The 17,660-nt window shown below is 38.3% G+C and overlaps 1 protein-coding gene across 1 annotated transcript; it reads left to right on the top strand.

The window, feature by feature from the left end:
• The first annotated feature begins 2,242 nt into the window (after positions 1 to 2,242).
• On the top strand, positions 2,243 to 3,160 carry LOC142839572 (vomeronasal type-1 receptor 90-like). Its single transcript, XM_075955792.1, has one exon. It carries the CDS (start codon positions 2,243 to 2,245, stop codon positions 3,158 to 3,160), a length of 918 nt encoding a protein of 305 aa, XP_075811907.1.
• Positions 3,161 to 17,660: the final 14,500 nt, after the last annotated feature.

Genomic DNA, 17,660 nt, shown 5'->3' with positions numbered 1-17,660 from the left:
TTGCAATATCAGAGAAGGCAATAGATTCCCTGTAACTAGAGTTACAGATTGTTATGAGCCACCATGTCATTGCTGGGAATGTAGCACAGGTCATTTGCAAGAGCAAAACATGCTCTGAACGACTCTGTCATCTTTCCAGCCTGTATCCTAAAACTTTAAAAAAAACAGAACACTACTGTGCAGATTAAGTGTATGCTGGTGGGAGAATCATATATTTGGTTCTGGCAATTAGACTCATGAATCTATGCCTTTGCCAGATAAAGCTTTTTAAGATAAAATATAATGTATATGTGTGAAATGTATGATTTACTGGCATACTCATGGGGATGTTATCGCATGGTCTCATTTACTGACTTCTGAATTATGTCTCTCTCTCTCTCTCTCTCTCTATATATATATATATATATATATATATATATATATATATATATATGAATGCACGTATATTTGGAGTATACAAGTGAACTTGAAATTGCAGTTGGCCACTCTTTCTCACAAGAATCTTAGTTGGTATAGTTTTCTATTTCTCTATCAGAGAGTTGAATTTAAAGTAACAAATCATACTAGTTTGATAAAATGATCATACTAGTAACCACGTTGAATAATTAACAAAAGCCCCAACTAAGACTATTTGTTGCAATTATAAAAACTGTCTCTGTGTTGTTGAGATATGATAACAATGGGACCCTTGATTTCCACTGCGTGGGGAGGAATCTCTTTTAAAACAGAGATTCTAAAACAGGATCACTACGTGGTCACCTTGTCTGTCACAATGTGTTGAAAGCAGAGTTTGTCTTAGTGTCACGTGCTCTCTCTTGTAGGGGTCTCCTGGCTCCACATCTTCAGATGAGAGTATTTACCTGTGTAAACTACAGATATCAGGAAAGCAAAATGGGACCATGGCAAGAGGGGGTTGATCGTGGGTAGCAATGTAGAGAAGAACAGGATACAAACTATCTTACCACAGAAATGGGAAAGGGTGGACTACATAGCAGGGAGGAGGGAGGTATATATAGAAGAATGTGGGAGGAAGGTACAGGGGAGTAGCAGTATATCATTGATTTGAATCGGAAAAGGAGAAAATTGGGGTTTCTTATTAAAGAGGAGGATTTAATTACAGAAGATAGAATAGGTAGGTAAAGTATCAAGGGATGGATGAAAAACCCCAAGAAAATCATACTATTAATGATTTATCCCCCGCCACTGTCCTGCTGTGAAATATAAAGAAAAATAACATTTGTTTTGTTAGCAGAGTGTTTGTTATTAAAACCAGAAGCAGAGTTCACACAAGTTTTAAATGGGATGGGATGTAAACTGGGAGACATCTAGGAGAATTTATATCAATAACAGTTACAAAATTAATATGCTGTGTAATGTGCTCTAATCAACTCCAACTGTATCGTTGTCTTTAATTCCAGATTCTAGGGCGGTGAGTTCATTGAAAAATAAAAATAGATGAATTGAGATAGACATACCACTGATTAAAATAGTGGGATTATCATGAATTATCAACTGTAAATCCACTAGAATTATGAATGAAAGCATGGATAGTTGTAAAATAGAGCTTAGGAAAATTATGAACTATGAGACTGACTCACCTCACTCTTTTGTATTTCCTTTGTGATTTCTCCCCAGAACAACATAATTTTTAATAAGTTATACAAATATGATTATGCTCCTCTATTCTCATCACTGCTGTTTTCAGTGTTAACTATAAAATGAGACAATGTAAGTCAAATCATTTGGATTCAATTTCTAAGGCATGCAGTCTAGGTGCAATACAGGCACATAAAGTGTGCATTCTGCATAGGCTATGGCTAAGAATGCATTCATCATGCTCAATATTTTGCACGTCCAGGAGAAATATTGAGACTATTTAGAAACATAGGCCTTGTCTAATGTGAAACTTCAAAAATTAAAGATATGTATCAATCAAGAATAAATAGGCAAAACAGAATGATGATATCGACATACTGACCAGAGAATCAAAAGTTTGGTGAATACTCTATTATTATTTTTCAGATATTTGAAATAGATTTCCACAACCATCTGTGTTGGGATCTGGTGTCCTCTGGAGGAAGATACCTGGTCAGTTGTCCTCATCAACATAGACCATGAAACCCAAGATGGACAAGGTCAACAGAACAACCACATACGGGCAGCTCATGCATGCTTCAGCATTGCCAGGGCATAGATTTCATTCTTTCTTTTCTTGTTTTTAAGATGAATAGAATTTCTACATATGTCCTCATTAATGATTGTCCTTAATTTCCAAGCTGGACTTGGAGTCCTGGCCAATATGTTTCTCCTTGTTTTCTACACTTTCATAATTCTAGGTCACAGACCTAAGCCCATGGACATGATGATCTGTCACCAGACCTTCATCCACATAGTGTTACTCATCACTGGAACCGATGATTTGTTTGGGGACATATCTGAGTCACTGAACATTGACAAAGACTTCCAATGTAAGACGAATTTTTACATAGCCAGGGTGATGAGAGGCCTCTCCATCAGCATCACCTGCCTCCTGAGTGTGTTCCAGGCTGCCACTATCAGTCACATTACCTCTTTGTTGGCAAAATTTAAATATAAACTAAAAAGAAACATGATTTCTGCTTTCTTATTTATTTGGTCTTTGAACTTGTTATTCAATTGCTACCTTATCTTCTATGCTGGTGCTTTTACTAATGTGAGCGCAACCAACCAGATGAAGGTCACTAAATTCTGCTCACTCTTTCCCATGAACTACATCATCAGGGCACTGATTTTAACAACTGCAATCTGCAGAGATGTTTTTCTTGTAGGACTTTTGCTGGCCACTAGTGCATACATGGTGATCATCTTGTTCAGACATAAGAGACAACACAAGCATCTTCACAGCCTCAGCCACCTGAGAGCATCTCCTGAGAAAAGGGCTACCCAGACCATTTTGCTGCTGGTGGTTTCTTTTGTGGTCATGTACTGGGTGGACTTCATCATCTCATCCACTGCAGTTTTGTTACAGATGTATGATCCAGTCACTCTGAGTGTTCAGAGGTTTGTGATGAACGTCTATCCCACAATTACTCCTCTGATACAAATCAGTTCTGATAACAGAATAACCAATATGCTGAAACACATCCAGTCTATGTGCCATCAGATTTTTAAAAAGAGATAATTTTTCACATTTTTCATAAAATGACTTATTTATTGTTTTTATATTCATGAGTATATTGTCCGCTTGTATGTATCTGTTAATTCCTGGTGCCCACAATGTCAGAAGAGGCCATTGTCTCCCCCTCCTGAGTTGGACAGACAGTTGTTTGTGTGGCGTCATTCTGATGCAGCCACAACTGATTTTTCAAAAAAAAAAACATATTCTTCTTAAACTCTGCAATAGTTCAAGTAGAAAATCAAGATTTTTCATATTTTAAATAAAATTTGTGGTATTACACATGAGCATTCTTGTGATATTTCTGCTGCCAAGTGCTGTCAATTCCTTAAACTTCATTCTACACTATAGTTGAAATTTCCACAGGAATTTTTTTCCTCTCTCCTCTTTATATCATAAAGTTCCCTGATGCTGAGGGCGCTCTAAGGAAGCTCCTTGCTGATACCGACTCTTTACATTTTTCTTTTGAATTTAATCTACTCTCAGTTATCAAAAAGAGTTCAAATGTCCCATTGCAGCTTTAATTCTCTTTTCTAAGTGTAGTTTCTCTGGATCCATAAATACTGTGAATTTAAAATTTCCATTTTTACTACAGTTACTTAATGAGTCTTCGATGAAAATCCCATGTGCCTGTGTATTTGTACTTCATCAATACAGAATTATTAGTAGGAAAACAAAAATTGTTTGTAGATATTCATATTGTACAGTGTGTTTTTAGTGTACATGTGTTTGCATGTGTGTGTGCACAGATGAAGGATGTGTGTGCATGTGTATGTTGAGGACAAAAGACAGCGTTTTCTGTTTTTCTTTAGAATCCACTCACCTTGGTTTTGATATTGTCTCCAGCGACCTCGGGTTTGCCAACTAGGACAAGATGATAGGCCTAGGTATTTCCCTGTCTCTGACTCTCCAGCTCGGGATTACAAGTGTGCAACGCCACACTCCACTTAATCTTTTTCTTTTATTGATAATAAAAAATATTTGTTTTTTACAAACAGTATATTCTGAATAGAGTTTCTCTTTCCTCTCAGTTATTTCCAGGAGAGCTGAGCTTAGGCAGTGAAGGAAACCATAGAAAACAGAGAGCTGGTGAAGATGTCATTGAGAGAGGGGTGGTATTACAGCCCCAGAAAGCAGCAGAACTTGGCAGCTTAGGCCACATTGTTCTGGCTTTAGATGAAGGTTACAAGAAAGAGGTTGTGTAATCTTCCTGTGACTGAGGAAAGCTGCTGAGGCAAGGCACAGAGGTGTCACTGCATGGAGGCCTAGAGAGGCCATTTTATGAAAATGTGAAAGTCAAACCGGGATTGCTTCAGAGACCTCAGGCTGTTGGAGATGCCAGAGCCATGTGATACCTGCTGAACAAAGCTGCTAACAGGGAGTGGAACCAGCCCAAGTGAGAAAAGTGTGATGTGGTTTTGATCCTAGCCATTCTAACTATTCTGGTGCAAGATGGTAGCTCAGAGTCATTTTGAGTTGCATTTCCCTGATGATTAAGGATGTTGAGCAATTCCTTAACTGTCTTTTAGTCTTTTGAGACTTTTCTGTTGAGAATTCTCTGTTTAGTTCTGGACCCCAGTTTTATTTTATTTATTTTGTACTTTGATATCTAGTTTCTTTATTTCTTTATATACTTTGGAGATCAGCCCTCTGTCAGATGTTGGGTTGGTGAAGATATTTTCCCATTTGTAAGTTGTCTTTTTGTCTTATTTATGTTGTCCTTTGCCTTATAGAAGATTTTCAATTCCTCTAGGTCCCATTTATTGATCGCTGTCTTAGTGTCTATGTTACTGGTGTTATATTTAGGAAGTGGTCTCCTGTGCCAATGTGTTGAAGGCTACCTCCACTTCCTGCTCTGTCAGGTTTAGTGTACCGGCATTTATGTTGAGGTCTTTGATGCACTTGGACTTGAGTTTTATATCGGTGATAGGCCTCGATATATTTTCAGTGTTCTCCATGATGACATCTAGTTATGTCAGCACTATTGTTGAAGGTGTTTTTCCCCCATTATATAATTTTAGCTTCTTTTTAAAAAGTCAGGCATTCATTGGTGTGTGGTTTAATATCAGGGTCTTCAAATTGTTTCTATTGGTCCTTGTGTGTGTGTCTCTTTTTATGCCAATACCAGGTTTATTTTATTTATTTATTTATTTTTTATTATGGGTCTATAGTAGAACTTTATGTCGTGTCAGGGATGGTGATGTCTCTGGAAGTTCCTATATAATATTGGATTGTTTTAGCTGTCCTGTGTTTTTTATTTTTTTCCAGAATGGATTTGAGTATTGTTCTTTTGAGTTTTGTGTATGATTGTTTTGGGATTTTGATGGGGATTGCATTGAACCTCTAGATTACTTTTGGTAAGATTGTCATTTTCATTATTTATTCCAGCCTATACAAGAGCATGGGAGATATTTCCATTTTCTAATATCTTCCTCAACTTCTTTCTTCAAAAACTGAGAGTTCTTGTCATTTTGGTCTCTCACTTGTTTTGTTAGAGCTGCTCCACAATATTTCATATTATTTGTGTCTATTGTAATGGGTGATGTTCGCTGAATCCTGCCTGTTTATCATTTGTATATAGGAGGGCTACTGTTTTTTTTTTAGTTAATTTTGTATCCTGATAAATTACTGAAGATATTTATAGGCTGTAGGAATTCGCTGGTAGAATTCTTAAAGTCACTTATGTATACTATATTTCATTTGCATATAGCAAAAGTTTTACTTCTTTCCAATTTGTATCCCATTTATCGCCTTTTGTTGTCTGGTTGCTCTAACTAGAACTTTGAGTAGTGTATTGAATAGATTTGGAGAGACTGGGCAACCTTAGCTTGCTCTGGATTTCATTTAAATTGCTTTGAGTTTCTCTTCATTTAATTTGATGTTGGCTGCTGGTTTGCTGTAAACTGTCTTTGTTAAGTTTAGGTCTGTTCTTTGTAAACCCAATGTTGCCAATACCTTTATCATGAAGGGGTGTTGGATTTTGTCAAAGGCATTTTCAACATCTAATGAGATAATTGTGTGAGTTTTTTCTTTTAGTTTTTTTATGTGGTGGATTACATTGACATATTTTCTATGTTGAACCATACCTGCATCTTTGGGATAAAGCCTACTTTATCATGATAGATGATTTTTTGATGTGTTTTTTATTACGTTCGCCAGTATTTTATTGAGTAATTTTGTACCAATGTTCATGAGGGAGACTGGACTGTAATTCTATTTCTTTGTTGTTTCTTTGCCTGGTTTGAGTATCAGGGTAACTGTAGCCTCATAAATGGAGTTTGGCAATCTCCTTCTGATTCTATTGTTTGAAATAATTTGAAGAGTATTGGTATTAGTTCTTCTTTGAAATTCTGGTGAATTTTTCAAACAATATCTCTTCCTCCTCTCCTCCCATTCTCTTCTCCACTCCATTCTCTCCCCCACACCTCCCTTCTACTCCCCCCCATCCACTCCTCCATCTCCATTCCAAATATGTAAGGCCTCACAGGGAGTCAAGAAGGCATGGCAAATCAAGTTGAGGCAGGTCTGTGCTCCTCCCTTTTGCATCAAGGTGGAGCAAGGCATCCCACCATAGGAAATAGGTTCCAAATGCCAGGTCATGCACCAAAGGCAGGTTCTGATTCCACTGTTGGAGGCCCTACATACAGATCAACCTACACAGCTGTCACTCACATGCATGGGACTAGGTTGGTCTCATGAAGACTCACTTGCAGTTGGTCTTGAGTCCATGAACTTCTACAAACTCAGGCCAGCTGTCTCTGTGGGCTTTCCATTCATGATCTTACCTTACCCCCTTGCTCATATAGTCCCTTCTCTTCTTCGGCTGTATTCCTAGAGTGTGGTCGTAGGCTCGGCTATGGATCTCTGCATCTGCTATTGATGATCTTTTTGGTGTGTTCTTGGATTTAGTTTGCAAGAATGTTGTTAAATACTTTTGCATCAATGTTCATTAGTGAAATTGGTCTGTAATTCTCTTTCTTTGCTGAGTCTTTGTATGATTTTGGAAGTAGAATAACTGTGGTCTCATATAAAGAATTTTGCAAAGTTGCTTCTTTTTCTATGTTGTGGAAAAATTTGAAGAGTATTGATATTAGCTCTTCTTTGAAAGTCTGGTAGAATTCTGTGTTAAAACTGTCTGATCCTGGGCATTTTTTTGGGCTGGGAGATTTTTTATGAATCTTTCTATTTATTTAGGTGTTATTGGTCTATTTAAATTTTTATTTGATCTTTATTTAATTTTAGTAAGTGGTATCTATCAAGAAATTTGTCCTTTTCTTTTAGATTTTTCAATTTTGTATACCCTAATGATTCTCTCTATTTCTTAGAGTCTGTTGTTATGTCCCCCTTTCATTTCTGATTTTCTTGATTTGGAGATTTTCTTCCTTTTATTTAGTTTAGATATTTGGGACCAGTTTCAACAAAATTACCACTTTCCTGGGTAAGGGTGTGGGAAATAGAGATATAAGTAAAGAGTATTAAGATGCAAAAATAATAAAACAGAAATCATAGAATAGTACTTGCAGGGAGTTCTAGTAAATAATGAGATTGCCTACATTTATTTTCAAATTGCTTAAAATACCCCAACCCAGGTTGTTAGGAGTAAGATAAAAAAACTGCATCGACATGATACAAGAAAGTGACCAGACCAGTTTAAGGTTGTGGGCTATATTCATAGATAAACATTCTGTTGGTAGAACAAAAAGAGTATCACTCACACCCAAGACCAAAACATTCTCTAGGCAACCCACCCTCTGGTTGGAATTCAATGTTAATATCCTTAAGGGAACTGGAACTTTCTTGGATTCTTACTTAGACTTTAATTTGGAGTAGAAACATATCCGCTTCTTTATACTTGAAGCACAAGGTCTGGATATTAGCCACACCTTTTGATAATAACCTTGAGAGAGCAGAACTCTCTGCGCAAAATCTAGGTGATACCTTTGTTTGAGGTAGAAACACAATAACCTTGAAGGAATAGAGGTAAGTTCCAACTTTCTGACCTTTCTTCAAAGTTGAAATAGGCTCACATTTTTGGGCCTCCACGTTTAAATAAAGGCTTATCCATTGTTGATTTTCTCAAAGATTCAACTCTTTTTTCATTGATTCTTTGTATTGTTCTCTTTGTTTCTATTTTATTGATTTCAGCCTTCAGTTTGATTATTTCCTGCCATCTACTCTTCTTAGGAGTTCCTGCTTCATTTGTGTTAGATCTTTCAGGTGTGCTGTTAACTCAGCATGTGCTCTCTCAGAATTCTTAATTAAGACTCCTTGTGCTGACCAAGAGAGCCATCACTGGGGTGAGTTTCGGATCCACAGCAGCAGCCTGGGAAATGGAACTCAGACATTCCTCATCCTCCCTATATTTCCTGGCCTTCCGGCTGGGCATATGCACCCAGCATACTGCCTCTCTCTTCCTATCACACCCTGCTTGCATCCAAAACCCTCCCCTCTTTTGCCTCCCTCACTCTTCGGGGCACTGGGGCCGAATCCCAAGGGCAAGCTAGCGGGCAGGAGCTCCTTTGTTTCAAAAGCCTGCCTGCAGCAAGCAAGGTAGGGGCTTTGTTTATGAGCTACCCAACCAGCACAGAGATCTGATCTCGGCACCAGGAGAGACATCACTGGAGCGTCAGGAGAGCCATCACTGGGAAGGTACATCAGTAGGCAAGGAGACCTGGTCCTGTAAAAGAAGATCCATAGGCGAGCATTCAGAAGAAGAGATGGGCAGGTGCCAATGCAAGAATTAACCCAACAATATGAAAAGCAACATGAAACCACCAAAATCCAGCGACCTCACAACAGGAGGACATGAACACCTTAATCAAGAAGAAGTAGAAATAATTGACTTTATGAAAGTGAAAGAGGCCCTTAAACAGCATGTAAAAAATGCCCTTATAAAAATGGGTGAGAAGTATAATAGAAAGTGTGAAGAATTGAATAAATCAGTGAATGATACCCTAGGAAACCAAGGTAAAACAATCAAACAGATAATGGAAACAGTTCAAGACTTGAAAACTGAAATGGAGGCAAAGAAGAAAACACAAACAGAGGGCCGTCTGGACATGGAAAATCCAGGTAAACGAATAGAGACTACAGAAACAAGCATAAGCAGCAGAATACAAGAGATAGAAGAAAAAATCTCAGATTCTGAAGAAACCATATAGAAAATAAACACACTGAACAAAGAAAACAGAAAGTCCAACAAACACTCATCAAAAAATCTTCAGGAAATATAAGACACAATAAAAAGACCAAACCTAAAAATAATAGGAGTAGAAGAAGGAGAAGAAGTGCAGCTCAACAGTCCAGAAAATATATTTAATAAAATTATAGAAGAAAACTTTCCTAACCTAAAGAAAGACGTACCTGTGAAGGTTCAAGAAGCATACAGAACACTGAATAGGCTGGATAAAAATAAAACATCCCCTCGCCATATAATAATCAAAACACAAAGCATACAGAATAAAGAAAGAATATTTAGAGCTGCAAAGGAAAAAGGCCAAGTTACTTATAAAGGTAAACCTATCAGACCTACACCTGACTTCTCTATGGAAACCATGAAAGCCAGAAGGTCCTGAATAGATGTACTGCAGAAAAGAAGAGAAGATGGATGCAAGCCCAGACTACTATACCCAGCCAAGCTTTCGTTCACTATAAATGGAGAAAACAAAATTTTCCAGAATAAAAACAAATTTAAACAATACATAGCCACAAATCCAGCCTTACAGAAAGTAATAGAAGGAAAATCACTAACCAAGGCGTGCAACAATGACCACAATAACTCAGACATCTAGAGACCCTTCACCAGCACAACTCAAAGATGGGAAACACACAAACTCTACTACTAAAAAGTGTCTGGAGTTAACAACCACTGGTCATTAATATCACATAATGTCAATGGACTCAACTCACCTATAAAAACGTACAGGCTAAGAGATTGGATACGAAAACAGGATCCAACATTCTGCTGTTTACAAGAAACACACCTCAACCACAAAGACAGGCACCTACTCAGAGTAAAGGGCTAGGAAAAGGCTTATCAAGCAAATGGACCTAAGAAACAAGCAGGTGTGGCCATACTAATTTCTAACAAAGTTGACTTCAAACTTAAATCAATCAGAAGAGATGGAGAGGGCCATTTTATACTCATAACAGGAACAATTCATCAGGATGAAGTCTCAATCCTGAATATCTATGCCCCTAATAAAAAAGCACCCACGTATGTAAAAGAAACATTACTAAATCTCAAGGCAGCCATCAAACTGCCCACACTAATAGTAGGAGACTTCAACACTCCTCTCTCACCAATGGACAGGTCAATCAGCCTGAAACCTAACAGAGAAATAAGAGAATTAATGGAGGTAATGAATCAAATGGACTTAACAGACATCTAATGAATATTCCACCCAAATAGGAAAGAATATACCTTCTTCTCTGCAGCTCATGGAACCTTCTCGAAAATTGACCACATACTCGGTAACAAAGCAAACTTCCACAGTTACAAAAAAATATTAGTAACCACCTGTGTCTTATCAGATCACCATGGATTAAAGTTAGAATTCAACAACAATGCTACCCCCAAAAAGCCTACAAACTACTGAACCATACCTGGATTAAGAAAGAAATAAAGAAAGAAATTAAAGTCTTCCTGGAATTCAATGAAAATAAAGAAACAACATACTCAAACTTATGGGACACTATGAAAGCAGTCCTAAGAGGAAAGTTCATAGCACTAAGTGCCCACTTAAAGAAAACCGAAAAAGGACACATTGGAGACTTAACAGTCCACCTGAAAGCTCTAGAAACAAAAGAAGCAGACTCACCTAGGAGGAGTAGAAGACTGAAAATAATCAAACTGAGGGCAGAAATCAACAAAATAGAAACACAGAAACAATCCAAAGAATCAATGAAACAAAAAGCTGGTTCCTGGAGAAAATCAACAAGATTGATTAACCCCTATCCAAACTAATCAAACGGCAGAGAGAGAATATGCAAATTAATAAAATCAGAAATGAAAAGGGGGACATAACCACAGACACTGAGGAAATTCAGAGAATCATTAGATCTTACTACAAAAGCCTGTATGCCACAAAACTGGAAAATATAAAAGAAATGGACACTTTTTAAGATAAATTCTATATGCCAAAGTTAAACCAGGACCAGGTGAATAATCTAAATAGACCTGTTAGTCATCAAGAATTAGAAGCTGTTATCAAAAACCTCCCTACCAAAAAAAGCCCAGGACCAGATGGTTTCAATGTGGAATTCTACCAGAAGTTCCAAGAAGACCTAATACCTATACTCCTTAATGTATTTCACAATATAGAAATGGAGGAGTCATTGCCAAATTCCTTTTATGAAGCTACAGTTACTCTGATATCAAAACCACACAAAGACTCAACCAAGAAAGAGAAATAGAGGCCAATCTCACTCATGAATATCAATGCAAAAATCCTCAACAACATACTGGCAAACCAAATCCAAGAACACATTAGAAAAATTGTCCATTATGATCAAGTAGGCTTCATCCCAGAGATGCTGGGCTGGTTCAACATATGAAAATCTATCAATGTAGTCCATCATATAAATAAACTGAAAGAAAAACAAACCATATGATCATTTCATTAGATGCTGTAAAAGCATTTGACAAAATTCAGCATTCCTTTATGATAAAAGTCTTGGAAAGATTAAGGATACAAGGGTCATACCTAAATATAATAAAAGCTATTTACAGCAAGCCGACAGCTAACATCAAATTAAATGGAGAGAAACTCAAAACCATCCCACTAAAATCAGGAACTCGACAAGGCTGTCTACTCTCCATACCTCTTCAATATAGTGCTTGAAGTTCTAGCAATAGCAATCAGACAACATAAGGGCTTCAAGGGGATTCAAATTGGAAAGGAAGAAGTTAAACTTTTGTTATTTGCAGATGATATGATAGTATCCATAAGCGACCCCCAAAACTCCACCAAAGAACTTTTACAGCTGATAAACACCTTTAGTAATGCGGCAGGATACAAGATCAACTCCAAAAAATCCGTCCCCCTGTTATAGACAAAGGATATGGAAGCAGAGAGTGAAATCAGAGAAGCTTCACCTTTCACAATAGCCACAAAACGCATAAAATATCTTGGGGTAACTCTAACCAAGGAAGTGAAAGATCTATTTGACAAGAACTTTAAGGCATTGAAGAAAGAAATTAAAGAGGATACCAGAAAATGGAAGGGTCTCCCTTGCTCTTGGATTGGGAGGATCGACATAGTAAAAATGGCAGTTCTACCAAAGGCAATTTATAGATTCAATGCAATCCCCATCAAGGTCCCATCAAAATTCTTCACAGATCTTGGGAGGACAATAATCAACTTTATATGGAAAAACAAAAACCCAGGATAGCCAAAACAATCTTATACAATAAAGGATCGTCTGGAGGCATTACCATCCCTGACCAAATTCTATTACAGAGCTACAGTAATGAAAACAGTGTGGTACTGGCATAAAAACAGAGAAGTCGACCAATGGAATTGAATAGAAGGCCCGGTTTTTAACCAATACCTATGAACACCTCATTTTCGATAAAGGAGCTAAAAGAATACAATTGAAGAAAAAAAGCATATTCAACAAATGGTGCTGGCACAACTGGATGTCAACCTGTAGAAAAATGAAAAGACCCATATCTATCACTATGCACAAAACTCAAGTCCAAATGGATTAAAGACCTCAATATCAGTCCGAACACACTGAACCTGACAGAAGAGAAATTGGGAAGTATCCTACAACACATGGGCACAGGAGATCACTTCCTATGTATAACCCCAGCAGCACAGACATTAAGGGCAACATTGAATAAATGGGACCTACTAAAACTGAGAAGCTTCTGTAAAGCAAAGGACACTGTCACTAAGACAAAAAGGCAACCTGACTGGGAGAAGATCTTCACCAACCCCGCAACTGACAAATGTCTGATCTCCAAAATATATAGAGAACTCAAGAAACTAGACTTTAAAATGCTACCTAACCCAATTTAAAAAAAAATGGGGCACTGAACTGAACAGAGTATTCTCAACAGAAGAAGTTCAAATGGCCAAAAGACACTTACGTCATTCTTAACCTCAGCGATCGGGGAATTTCAAATCAAAACAATTTTGAGATATCATCTTACACCTGACAGAATGGCTAAAATCAAAAATACCAATAATAGCCTTTGCTGGAGAGGCTGTGGAGGAAGGGGTACCCTCATCCATTGCTGGTGGGAATGCAAACTTGTGTAACCACTTTGGAAATCAGTGTGACGATTCCTCAGGGTATTCGGGATCAACCTACCCCTGGAACCAGCAATACCACTATTGGGAATATACCCAAGAGATGCCCTGTCATATTACAAAAGCATTTGTTCAACTATATTTATAGCAGCATTATTCGTAATAGCCAGAACCTTGAAACAACCTAGATGTCCTTCAATGGAAGAATGGATGAAGAAAGTGTGAAATTTATACACATTAGAGTACTACGCTGTGGTAAAAAACAATGACTTCTCGAATTTTGCATGCAAATGGATGGAAATAGAAAACACTATCCAGAGTGAGGTAAACCAGACCCAAAAAGATGAACATGGGATGTACTCACTCATAATTGCTTTCTAGCCATAAATAAAGGTCACGGAGTCTATAATTGGTGATCCTAAAGAAGCTAAATAAGAAGGTGAACCCAAAGGAAAACATATACTTATCCTCCTGGCAATGGGAAGTAGACAAAATTGCTGGGCAAAGAATTGGGATCTTGGGGGTGGGGTGGGATGGGAGTAAGGGGAGATGGGGAGAGAAAAGTGAGAAGGGGAGGATGGGGCGTACTTGGGGAAACAGGAGGATTGGGATAAAGGAAGGTTGGATAGGCAAGCAGGGAAACACAAATCTTAGTTAAAGGAGACACCTTAGGGTTGGCAATAGACATGAACCTAGAGTGGCTCCTAGGTGTCCAAGGCGATGTCCTCAGTTAGTTCCTTGGGCAGCTGAGGATATGGAACCTGAAATGACCCTATCCTATAGCCATACTGATGAATATCTTGCATATCACCATAGAACTTTCATCTAGTGATGGATGGAGATAGATGCAGAGACCCACACTGGAGCACCGGACTGAGCTCCCAAGGTCCCAATGAGGAGCAGAAGGAGGGAGAACATGAGCAAGGTAGTCAGGACCATGAAGGGTGTACCCACCGACTGAGACAGTGAGTCTGATGTATTGGGAGCTCACCAAGGCCAGCTGGACTGTGACTGAAAAAGCATGGGATAAAACCGGACTCTCTGAACATGGCGAACAATGAGGGCTGATGAGAAGCCCAGGACAATGGCAAGGGGTTTTGATCCTACTTCATCTTCTGGCTTTGTGGGAGTCTAGCCAGTTGGGATGTTCACCTTCCTAGTCATGGACATAGGGGGGAGGACCTTGGACTTTCCACAGGGCAGGGACCGCTGACTGCTCTTTGGACTGGAGAGGGAGGGGGAGAGGAGTGGGTGCAGGGGGAGAAGGGTGGGAGGAGGGGGAGGGAAATGGGAGGCTGGTAGCAGTCAGAAACTTTTTTTTCTTTTTCTCAATAAAAAAAATTTCTGTTGAAAGTTTTAGAACAGTGTTTCTCATTCTGCAGGTTACAAACCTTTAATGGGTTGAATGACCCTTTCACAGAGGTCAGCTAAGACCTTAAGAAATATCAGATGCTTACATTGTGATTCATAAAAGAAGCAAAATTATACTTACATAAAATAATTTTTTGGTCGAGAGGGTGACCACACCATGAACTATATTAAAGGGTCAAAACATTAGGAGAGTTGAGAACTATTGATCTCGAATCATGTCATGTAATTTATTTTAGTCAGGGTTGTCTAGAGTAAAAGAACATATATAATGATTCCATATCTATATAGAAAGCATATTTACTAGAATGGCTTACAGGTTGTGGCGAAGCTAATCCAATGAATACTGCCTACAATAGGAAAGTACAAAAATACAGTATCTGTTCAATTCACAAGGCTGATGTCTCAGCTGTTCTTTGGTATATGCTGAAATCCTGAAGACATAGGCTCAAATACCAGTGCAACATTGATCTTTCTGGAAACAGCAAGGGAACCACGCAAAGATAGAACAATCTTCTCTTTTCCATGCCCTTTAAATATACTACCATCTAAGGTGTGGTCCAGATTAAAGTTGGATCTTCCTACCTCAAATATTCAGAATAGAAGTGGGTTTTCTACTTCTAACAATTAAATGACAAAAAAAAAACACCCTTACCCAGGTATCTCTAGCCACTTTGGGGTTTGGTAATTCCAGATGTAGAAACATTGAAAACTAAGAATATCATCACACTATTGTAGCATCTGCAAATGAAGATGCTTTGACTTCTTTCCTATCTATGTCTCCTCAATCTCCTTCAGTAATTTTACTGCCCTATAAATACTTTGTGGTAGCTTGAATGTACTCAGAGCCCCATAATCCCAAGGGGAGTGGGACCTTCAGGAGGTGTGGACTTGGGGTGTAAGTGTTGAAGGAAGTGTGTCACTGTGGGGTGGGCTTTGAGGTCTCTTTTGCTCAACCTTCACTCAGTATGACACTCAGTCAACTTTCTGTTGCCTGATGTAGGGCTCTCAGCTACTTCTGCATCACCATGTCTGCCTGCCTGCTGCCATGTTGCTCCCCACCATGCTGATAATGGTCTGTATATCTAAAGATGCAAGCAAGCCACACCAATTAAACATTTTCCCTTATAAAAGTTGCCATGGTCATAGTGTCTCTTCACAGCAATAGAAACTCTAACTAGGACAGACTTCAAGTCCTATATTTAATAGGTATGGAGAGTGGATATCCTTGTCTTCTTTCTGATTTTAGTTGAATTGCTTGGTTTCTCTCCATTTAAGTTGATATTGCTATGAGTTTGGGATAAATTGCCTTTATTATGTTGAGTTAGGTACCTTGTATCCCCAATATTTCCAAGACTTTTTTTCTGAAGTGGTTTTGGATTTTTGTCAAGGGACTTTTCTTCATCTGATGAGATGATTATGTGGTATTTGTCTTTCAGTCTGTTTATACAGTGTATTGTTATTATTTTTTTCATCATTTTATGTATGTTGAATCTTCCCTCCTTCTCTAGGTAAAGTTTACTTAATCAGGGTAGATGATGTGTCTGATGGTATGATGTTTTCTTGGTTTGGGTTTGCAGGTATTTTATTGATAAACTGTTGCATCCATGTTCATAAGGGAAATTTATCTGAATCCTCTTTCTTTATTGTGTCTTTATGTAGTTTATGTTACAGGTTAATTGAGACTCATAAAAAGAATTAGGCAGTATTCTTTCATTTTTAAATTCGGTGAATAATTTGAGAAATATTTTGGGGTGGTGATTTGCATAAGAGTGGCCCCCAGAGGCTCATATATTTTAATTTTTAGGGAGTGATACTATTTGATTGACTAAGTGTGGCTAGGTGTTTGGAGGAAGTGTGTCACTGGGGGTGTGTTTTGAGGTTTCAAAAGCCCAAGCCAGGCTCAGTTCCTCTCTCCTTTCCTGATGCCTGTGAATCTGGATGCTGATCTTTCAGTACCTTCTCCAGAACCATGTCTTCACGGCATCATGCTTCCCACCATAATGATAATGAACTGATCTTCTGAATTGTAAGCAAGCCCCCATTAAAGGCTTTCCTTTATCAGAGTTTTCATGTTCATGGTGTCTCTTCACACAACAGAACACAGGCCAAGACATGGGCTTAACTCCCTTTAGGAAGCCACAGAAAATTTTGTCCTAAAACTGTATTGCCCTTGGTTTTTCATTTTTTTAAAAAAATCTTTGTTTGGGAGACTCATATTACTTCATCTAATCCTTTGATATTATTGGTCTGTTTGGATTGCTTATTTAACCTTAATTTAACTTTGAAAGGTCACATTTATTCATCAAATTATCTACTTCTGATTCAGAGATTCACAGCGGAGCACTGGACTGATCTTCCAAGGTCCAGTCGAAAAGTGAGAGCAATGAGAAGATAAGCAAAGAGGTCAAGACCATGATGGGGATACCCACTGAATCAGCGTACCTGAGCTAATAGGATCCCACTATCTCCAGTCTGAAAGTGAGGGAACCAACATAGGCCAAATAAGGCCATCTGAATGTGGGTGACAGTTGCATAGCTGGGGCACACTGTGGGACTACTGGTAGTGAGACCAGGATTTGTCCCTACTGCTTCAACTGGTTTTTTGAAATCCATTATCTTTGGAGGGATAGCTTGCTCAGCCTAAATATAGTGGGGGAGGGCTTTGACCCTGTCTTAAAGCAATGTGCTAGACGTTGTTAACTCCCCATGGGAAACATTGCCCCTTCAGAAGAACAGCAAAGTCTTCTTGGTTAACTGCTCCATTGATCAGAATGCAGTTTCCGTATTTATTTCTCTTTCAGTTTTAGTTTCAAGTCTTTTATGTCAGATGTCTTCCTGGATCCATTTGATTGGGAGTACTTTTGTCTATCTTTTTT

This window comes from Microtus pennsylvanicus, chromosome 21, assembly GCF_037038515.1.
Source record: "Microtus pennsylvanicus isolate mMicPen1 chromosome 21, mMicPen1.hap1, whole genome shotgun sequence".
Lineage (NCBI taxonomy): Eukaryota > Metazoa > Chordata > Mammalia > Rodentia > Cricetidae > Microtus > Microtus pennsylvanicus.
Note: the sequence above shows the minus strand (reverse complement) of the source record. Positions and strands in the feature narration are given on the sequence as shown.